The following is a 9,287-nucleotide window of genomic DNA, read 5'->3' on the forward strand; positions in this document are numbered from 1 at the left end:
CAGTCATTAATGAGGCCTGCCAGAGTTCTGCTGCAGTTACCCCGGAGTCATCTTTATCACCATGTCAACCGCTAACTTCATTTCCACAGTCCCTTGCACCGGGTATTGTGGCTCCTCCAGACTCTCTGCCCCTGAATGCTAATGACTAAACTCAGTTGAGGGCATATGAGTGGAAAGATTTTGTCCCCAATTCCAAAAGGCAAGGGCAGATAGTCATCCTGGAGTAGATTGTGTGTGGAGAGGGAGAGGGGAGAATAGGAGAGAGGGGGGAAGAGAAGGAGAGAAGGGAAGAGGGGGGGGGGGTAGAAGAAAGAGGAGAGTGGGGGGAAGAGATGGAGAGGAGAAGGGGAAGAGGAGGAGAGAGGGGGGAAGAGAGGGAGAGGAGAAGAGGGGATACGGGGAAGAGGAGAGAAGAAGAGGGGGGGAAGAGGGAGAGGAGAAGAGAGGGGGAAAAGGAGATGAGGGAAGAGATGGAAAGGAGAGAGGGGGGGAAGAGATGGAGAGGAGAAGAGGGGAGGGGGGCCAAATGGGGTTGGGGCTGTCTGATTCCCATCCGCTCAACCCCCATCTCCCCTACAGAGTGGTTTGGTCTAGCGAGGCATTTCCGAGGTCATGCGTTAACCTCTCTCACAGTACAGCTATATGAGGGGCTGGGGAGCACATGAAGAGAAGTGCAGCATTACAGCTGGGAAAACTAGGGCCCCTTTGATCCAGAGAGCTTGATCTCAGTAACATGAGAAACAGATAGGTGTCTCAGAGAAATAATATCAGAACAACTTACAAATGCAGAGTAAATTGTTGTGCCATCTTTTATTTGTAAAAAAATAAACAAGCTGTTCATTGAAATAAAAAAAAAACATCTTTCTCATGAATGCCCTCACTTTCTGTGCAACAGTTTCACTAATTTGCTTTGTACTGCAAGCAAAGCAATTCAGTTTAGAGTTTATTCAATAACTGCCAGATATTTTCAAAGCAATAAACAGACAATGTGCATAGGGGTTAGTTGTTTATTTCCCTTTGATTATAACATTTCACAGAGAGAAAGTTTGTCAAAATATCTGGCCTTTTGCAATTATATAATCATCAACATTTCAAGGTATCATATAGATATTTCAACCTCAGATTTGCTTCAAAATTGTCAGACTCCAGCCATAGACTGTTCTCTCTACTACCACATGGCAAGCGGTACAGGAGTGCCAAGTCTAGGACAAAAGGCTTCTCAACTGTTTTTACCCCCAAGCCATATGACTCCTGAACAGGTAATCAAATGGCTACCCGGACTATTTGCATTGTGTCTCACCACCCACCACCCCCTCTTTTACGCTACTGCTACTCTCTGTTCATCATATATGCATAATCACGTTAACCATATCTACATGTACATACCTCCTCAATCAGCCTGACTAACTGGTGTCTGTATGTAGCCTCTCTACTTTTATAGCCTCGCTACTGTATACAGCCTGTCTTTTTACTGTTGTTTTATTTCTTTACTTACCTATTGTTCACCTAACACCTTTTTTGCACTATTGGTTGGAGCCTGTAAGTAAGCATTTCACTGTAAGGTCTACAGCTGTTGTATTTGGTGCACGTGACAAATAAACTTTGATTTGATTTGTAATTATTCAATTGAGAGTATTACAAAAAATACATTTACATTTCATGGTCATGTGAAAACATAAGAAATATCTCTACACGTATAAAATCCCTGAATTTTAAGATTAACTCACACAAAAAAAAAAGAAGATAATTGTTTTAATGTCCCTTTTCAATACATTTGGAATAGGAGGCACGGTCTAAGGACTGCACCGCACAGACCTGAGTCAGCTTGCAGGCCCCATCACACACAATGGTATCATCATAGCTCACCATAAAATGGCTAAAATACTTCTGAAATGCTTTGCTTTGCTGCATTTCAAAACTCAAGACAAGTTTAAACAGGCTATGTGGTTGAATGTCCTTTAATCCAAACGCTTCAGTCATTACATATTCAAGTTTCCAGTCAGATCTTTTTTCTTGGTTGGCTTCGGTGAGATTCAAGTAGTACTGCCAAATATCCTTCAGAGAGAGAAAGACTATTTCAAAACCATGAAAAGCCATGTAAAACCCCCACTCTGAGAAAGTACCTTGATTAGAAGTAGTGATGTGTGACAGCACCATTAATCAAGAAGGAACATCATTGCTGTGGGTCTAGGGGCTGGTTAAGCTGTTGAGAGCTAATTTACCTAACTGACGTTGACCTGAATGGTCCCAATTTTAATAAGTTTAGTCAAGATGTTTCTGACTCTCTTTCTTAACAGATTACCCCAGAAAGTAGAGCTACTAGATATTTAAGGGCTATGCCCTCCCCAATGTTGACAGTGGAGCTTACTGCAGTGCTAACATGTTCTAGCTCCCGTCTAAGGGGGATGCTGAAATCACCTGTAAGCTACTCTGAGCTCTATGTTGTATAGGCGAGAATCACATGGGGATTTCTGTACTTTGATAAACCAAGACAAGGACAGATCAGTGCAGACCTTAATGATAAGAGGGAAAATGAAAATGCAGAACTGAAATTGGCCTCTGTGTGGGAATGATGAAATAGTTCTGGCTACCTACATCCCCTTGAGAGAGTTAATAAGGTTAGACATGAGGATGATAATACATTATATCAATGGATATTTCCAAACATGTTCAAATGAAAGGGGCCTGTCCAAAACCACTGGATAATGGTGGTTGTACTTACCAGCAGTCTGTAGTCCTGCGGGTCATAGTGGTACATGCGGAAGGCTGGGTTGTTGGAGTATGGCTCTTCTGCACTCTTGATTGGAGTAACAGCCGGTGTGACAAACAGGGAATTAACCGGTTCCCCTTCAAAGCAAACAAATGAGGATGATTTGGGTAAATAAATAAATGGCTAAAAGCATTCATTCCTCAGTTCCTCCTCCATTGAGTTAAACTAGTTAAGACAAACATGCACTTGTGGCCGTGGGGATTCTAGCCAACACTGGCAGTCATTGTGACACTGAACCCATAGGAGATGAAAGGTGGATTTGAATTGTCTGATTAACTTGAGGCAGTGTTGAACATGATATAAATGCGTCATTATATCTGGAAAGGTACAAAAGATTACTCAGTGTATGATGCCTCGTTCACACCCTGATGTGTTTGTCTGGCTACCAATCCACATCGCTCCGGCCAAACGCCACGCCCATTAACATTTCTTCTCTAGAATGATTCTAAATTTGTTCTCCTCCTTGATGACTTCTCGAATGCGAACACATTCAAGCCGATCTGATTGGTCCCAGAAACCGATGGGTTGGGCCTAAGACTGTAGCCATGGTCCGAGTTATACTGAGGTCGAAAAAGCTATGGAGAACAGCAAAAACAAGTAAAAATGACCCCAGCCATTATCCCATTAGAGGCTATAGCTTCATTCACCTCAGTTAATCTACACACGCATAGCCTATAAGCTATACAATTAGCCGCAACACATTAACTCAGAACCAGGATTAAAACCTAGCATTTAAAACGTACAGAGGGATCTGTAAGAGAAAAAATATTTTATTAACAAAAAGGTATACAAATCCATGTGTAACTTTTTTATTGTTGCAGTTTTACAGCCAATTTCCTGAAATTCTACACATTTTGCAATGGGATAGGGAGAAGTTTTAAAAGCCAATCGCTGATAACTGTTTTGTTTTGTTTTTGTTGTTTTGTACAATGCCCCTCAATTTGATGTCAGCAGAAAGGATTTCTACGATGGCAGTCTCAGACTGAATGCATGTTGTGATAGAGCAGTGGAATTAAATTCAGTATGAGTCGTCAGGCAACTGATATGTAGGATGGAGATGTAATAATTTGATCTCAGATAATAAAAAATCATGTTCAAACCTCATCCTGACCCAGTCAGTTATCCCTTGATGACAGTAACACAGAGCTTTGACAGTAGCCAGTGACTCACCTTGTTGGTCCTGCAAGACCATTATGCTGTCTCTGTGAGTGTGGCCATAGAAATGCCCTGAGATGATGTCACTGTAGTCACGAAAGATCTTCACAAGTCTCTCATTGTAGGCTTCTCTGACGGCGGTGGTGTTCCTGGCAAAGGGCAAGTAACCCACTGGAACATGAGCAATTACAATGACCTACAGAGGGACGACAGGAGGAACAGCATGTTAAGGCACCAGAAGAGAAAAATATTGCTTTTAAAAAGATATAATCAGTCATCCATGTTATTTGCTGTATATTATCCTGTCTTCCGTATAAGGGAGCTTAGGATCAATGCAGGACTATTCAGAAGCCATCCTCACCTGGATAGACAGAGAGATATTCCTTCTACAGAGTAATGTAGCGATGACCTATTTACCTTCTCCATGCTCTGAGCAGATGCTTCCAGGGTGTCCTGCAGCCACCGGAACTGTCCAGCCGGGTCACTCATATTCACTGTCACTTTATTAGGGCTATAGTATAGGATAGTGTTCAGGCTTATCAGTCGCAGCTTGGGCTGCACCATCTGAGAGTAAAATCCACCTTCACAAAAGACATCAAATTCAGGGTCAAGTAAGGTTATTGTATCAAGTTATTGTGAGTTCTGAAAGGGTTATCAATATATACATGTTTATGTAGATTAAAAACAATGCAAAAAGCAAATGCATAGTAATACCAGGCACCAAGAGGCCTGATCAGCAGGCCTAACACTAGTTCCCATGTTCTAAACACAATCAGCTTACCTTCTCTGAGAGTTACAAGGGCTTCTGGCTTTAACCAAGGCTCCCACAGTTTGGCTGCAGCCTGGTAAATATCATTAGTGGACGTCGGAAGTTGATCCTGAAAAGAATGACCACTGTGTCATGGAAATAGAGTAGGCATATAGACTGACAAAGATGAAACAAACATTCTGATGAGAGAAAATGACAAACTGCTGCTGCTCATCTTTCATTTATGCTAAAAATTCCTTTATTTCCAAAAAACATTCATCTTTCAGATGTACAGACTCAATCTCTGGTTTGACCCAGTCTACCACAATCGGCATTTGGCCAGATTACTATACATCACAGATACTTCTCCACCAAATCACCTCCCCATAAGTGGAATACTGTAAATAAAATACCTGTGGCCAGTAGTCATGATTCCCAAGGGCGGGGTACACTAGCATGTCTGGAAAGAACTCCCTGATGGTTTGAGTCATGTTGCTGATGACTTGGATTACCATGTCTGTGGACAGCTCCCCTGCAGGGACATGTGGAGGGCTGTCTCTGGGGGGGGGGGAATAAGCCCATTTTAATAACTTATTAGAGCCCAGGACATAATTTATAAAATAAAACAAATATGTGCTCATGTATTACCCCTAAATCCCTGTAATCCAGGGGTTGGCTTTTTAAACACACATTTTAATATAGGTGCAGTGGCAGGGGCCTTTCACCAAAGCATATTAATTCTGCTTAACACACATTATACATGCCAATAAAATGTCAGGCTTAACTGATTAACTGGAGATTTATGAGTTGGAATGACAAAGCACCATACACATGCAGTACATAACCCTTCATGTGATGTATAATTCATATTTTCAGGCATTAGCTTAGCATTTACTTCATGTTTAACAGTCTTCCATATGCATCGCTCTTCACTCTATTCATACTGTATGCACACCTATCTGATGCTGAGTCGTCCTTCCCCCCACTGGTTGCACGTTGGCTTTAATGACTTTATAGCATTTCATTTTCATATCAGCAGAAAGTCTTGTATTGATGACTTATGGTTTATTTGGCTGCATGTGCAAATTACTTATTTTATATAGCGACACACACAGCTTAAAGCTGATTCAAGACCAGTGGCGTAATGTAAGGTCCAAGCATATTTCACACATTTTCCATGAGGCTGAGAGAAAATTGTGCTGTTTTAGAGCTCATTTTCTGCTATTCTATACATTTTGCCATGAGGCTGAGATTTTTTTCTCCAGTTTTAAAAGCTAATTTCCTGTAGTCCCCCCTCCCAAAACAATCCTGGCTTATGACGTGTTCATATTCTATCGTGGGCCCGCCTTACGTATACTGCGGCAGTGTGTGCTACACCAATGTTCCAGCTGAATGACTATACAATGGCTGCCCAATACCAGTCCTGGAGGGCCAAAACACTTCTGGTTTTTGTTTCTACCTGGTAGTTAATTGCACTCCCATGGTGTCCCTGTTTGGAAGGAGAGGCCGTCCAGGACCAGAATTGGGCAGCCCTGCTATACAGACATTGATTACGTTTAACTTAACTCCAAAAGATCATTGATTTGTTGCTTATGTTACAACAATTTCATCTGTGACAAGATCCTTTTTTGTTATCCAATGAAAGAGGAAGCAATTTACTATTGTTTGTTTTTTTAACCCTCTCAAACTGTACTTCTCCAATGTTGTTGTATGTGAAATAGGGATACAAATCCACAGGCACACTACATATGGCTCTTCATAACATATAAAGTTACAAACCCTGTCCAGATCATAAACTCTGGCTGTGGGGCCACTTGTTTCATGTGCTGAAAGGCTGACAGGATGAGCTGGTAGGGAGAATCACACATGAAATCTCCAAACAGACCAGGGTTTGAGGCTGGGACACCCTTAGAGGAGAAACACACTTTGGTGTGGTCACCAGTCACATGGTACGTGGGGTCCAAATGCAGATCAGAGATGTGCCAGAATCTCCCTGAAATTGAAATATTATTGGGCATGTTATATCGATCTACTTTATAACATGTAGGGGATGATATAAATCATGCTAGTCACATCAAATGACCAGGACGTATTAACTCTAGGTAACTATTTTTTACATATTTAAATATGTCATTTTAGTAGGTTGGGTTATAAAACTTTTCTGAAGTAAAACCTGGTTTAAACGTTAAACACAAGAATACACGGGCATATAATACAACACAAACAGCAAACACCAGCATGCGATTTCATTATCTAAGCAAAATGATTTTGACATCTCAACATAATCCATGGGTGCAATCAACTCTATAAACAACGTACCTATGCTTGGCAGGTGAATGCTAGTTACAGGTGAAAGTGGCGCCGCGTAAATCAGCAGCACGTTGGACAGCAGCCCAAATAGAAGATTGGACACGACCCCCATATTGTCACATTAAACAACAACAAAAAACAGTGAGACAAATTGCAGTTGTTTGGATATATCATTGACGTTTTCTCAGCTGATACAAACGGGAAGTACGACGCTCATGTGACTGCTTTGTCCAGGTCTGAAACGAACAGTACGGTCACGTGATAAATTCCAAAGCGAGTCAAGGGAGCACATGGGGGGAATTCTGACCCGAGTTAAACGTGCGTAAATTGAACGTAATTCCCTTTTTGTGCACTTCTCTCTACTCCTATTCTGACCATGAATTTTAACATGAGAATAACATGCCATTCACCTGCTACTCGTTGCGGGTGGAGATCATAGAAATGGAGGTGTGGTGGAGGTGTGTCTACAGAAATGTTGTATTCTGACTTGATTTATTTCTATCATAATTCCACTATCTTTATGTGAGATGAAACGTTCAATAAGGTCTAGCAAACTGTTGGTTGCAAGTGGAACAACATATTTATTTTTTCCAATGAAATAACACCATTATCCATGCACTGTAATTTACAAATAGAGAATAGCTATTGATAGAGCTAGGCAAATGAGTAAACCTTTGAAAAAAGGTATTGTAAATATAAATTACAATTGTTTTAGATACATTTTACCTTATGATCACTGAAGACAAATGTGAAACCAGAAAAAATGGCAGCAAACTGAAGAATATCAACAGTCTATCCCCTTAGCGTTAGTTTCTTTATGTTTTGCATCATTACATTACATCGTTGGTTTGCCTTTCTTTCCTCTGTGTGGTTGTTTCTAAGGATCAAAATCAAATTTCATTTATCACATGCTCTGAATACAACAGGCGTATGCTTGGCTGGGGAGGGGTCTTTGGCCTGGTTTGCTAACTACCTCTCTCAAAGAGTGAAGTGTATAAAGTCAGGACATCTGCTTTCTCAGCCACTGCCTGTCACCAAGGGTGTACAACAAAGCTCGATCCTTGGCCCCACGCTCTTCTCAGTTTACATCAACAACATAGCTCAGGAAGTAGGAAGCTCTCTCTCCCCCATTTATATGTGGATGATACAGCCTTATACTCCGCTGGCCCCTCCCCGGATTTTGTGTTAAACACTCTACAACAAAGCTTTCTTAGTGTCCAACAAGCTATCTCTGCCCCTTAACCTTGTTCCGAACACCTCCAAAATAAAGGTAATGTCGTTTGGTAAGAATAATGCCACTTTCCCCACTGGTGTGATTACTTCCTCTGAGGGTTTAGAGGTCTTGTATGAGGTCACCTCATAGAAGTACTTGGGAGTATGGCTAGACGGTGCACTGTCCTTCTCTCAGCACATATCAAAGCTGTAGGTTAAATTTAAATCTAGACTTTATTTCCTCTATCGTAATCGCTCCTTTTTCACCCCAGCTACCAAACTAACCCTGATTTAGATGACCATTCTACCCATGCTAGATTACGGAGATGTAATTTATAGATCGGCAGGTAAGAGTGCTCGAGCGGCTAGACCTCCTTTACCAGTCGGCCATCAGATTTGCCACCAATGCTCCTTATAGGACAGACCATTGCACTCTATACTCTTCTGTAAACTGGTCGTCTCTGTATACCCATCACAAGACCCACTGGTTAATGCTTATTTATAAAACCCTCTTAGGCCTCACTCCCCCTATCTGAGATATCTACTGCAGCCCTCATCCTCCACATTCAACACCCATTCTGTTAAAGGTCCCCAAAGCACACACATCCCTGTTCGCTGCAGCTAGCGACTGGAACGAGCTGCAACAAATACTCAAACTGGACAGTTGAGTGAGTCAGAAGCAGGTGAAACATTTTAATTAAACAACAAAACAAAGAACACAACATTAACACAAGGTAGACCGCCGATACACAAGAACAATACCAACTGGTGAGTGAACATGGGAGAATGGAAATTGTGAAAGTAATGGAGTCCAGATGTTAAGCATAAAGATTAACAGGTGCGCGTAATGATGAGTGCCAGGTGTGCGTAATGATGAATCCCAGGACCGGTGGTTAGTACTCTGGCGATGTCGTACGCCGGAGGGGAGGAGCAGGAGCAGACTTGACAGTACCCTGTTTTGTGTTGCCACCATGTTGTGCTTCTGCCATGTTGTGTTGCTACCATGTTGTTGTGATGTTGTGTTGTTATCATGCTTTTTATGTAGTGTTGTGTTGTCTCTTCGTGATGTGTGTTTTGTCCTATATTGTTACT

General features: G+C 41.7%; 1 protein-coding gene across 2 annotated transcripts; it reads right to left on the minus strand.

The window, feature by feature from the left end:
• Positions 1 to 993: 993 nt before the first annotated feature.
• On the minus strand, positions 994 to 8,616 carry LOC110529570 (sphingomyelin phosphodiesterase acid like 3A). 2 transcript variants are annotated; one of them, XM_021611907.2, is made up of 8 exons: positions 6,993 to 8,616; positions 6,453 to 6,666; positions 5,087 to 5,231; positions 4,707 to 4,803; positions 4,343 to 4,506; positions 3,941 to 4,121; positions 2,723 to 2,847; positions 994 to 2,055 (listed from the first exon to the last, which is right to left on the minus strand). In XM_021611907.2, the coding sequence occupies exons 1-8, from the start codon at positions 7,093 to 7,095 to the stop codon at positions 1,753 to 1,755; spliced, it is 1,332 nt and encodes a 443-aa protein (XP_021467582.2). In that variant the 5' UTR covers positions 7,096 to 8,616; the 3' UTR covers positions 994 to 1,752. The 2 variants fall into 2 exon arrangements, with proteins under 2 accessions (XP_021467582.2, XP_021467583.2); XM_021611908.2 differs by lacking the exon at positions 6,453 to 6,666 and having other exon boundaries at positions 6,993 to 7,447.
• Between the last annotated feature and the right edge of the window lie 671 nt (positions 8,617 to 9,287).

This window comes from Oncorhynchus mykiss, chromosome 8 (genome assembly GCF_013265735.2).
Source record: "Oncorhynchus mykiss isolate Arlee chromosome 8, USDA_OmykA_1.1, whole genome shotgun sequence".
In the NCBI taxonomy this organism is placed as follows: Eukaryota; Metazoa; Chordata; class Actinopteri; order Salmoniformes; family Salmonidae; genus Oncorhynchus; species Oncorhynchus mykiss.

Excerpts from the sequence above, each read along its gene's own strand:
- LOC110529570 (XM_021611907.2), bottom strand. The coding sequence starts at position 7,095 with ATGGGGGTCGTGTCCAATCTTCTATTTGGGCTGCTGTCCAACGTGCTG. Across the intron at positions 5,232-6,452 it reads GAGTTTATGATCTGGACAGG|AGACAGCCCTCCACATGTCC; the intron begins GTTTGTAACTTT and ends CCCCCCCCCCAG. Across the intron at positions 4,804-5,086 it reads ATCATGACTACTGGCCACAG|GATCAACTTCCGACGTCCAC; the intron begins GTATTTTATTTA and ends CATTCTTTTCAG.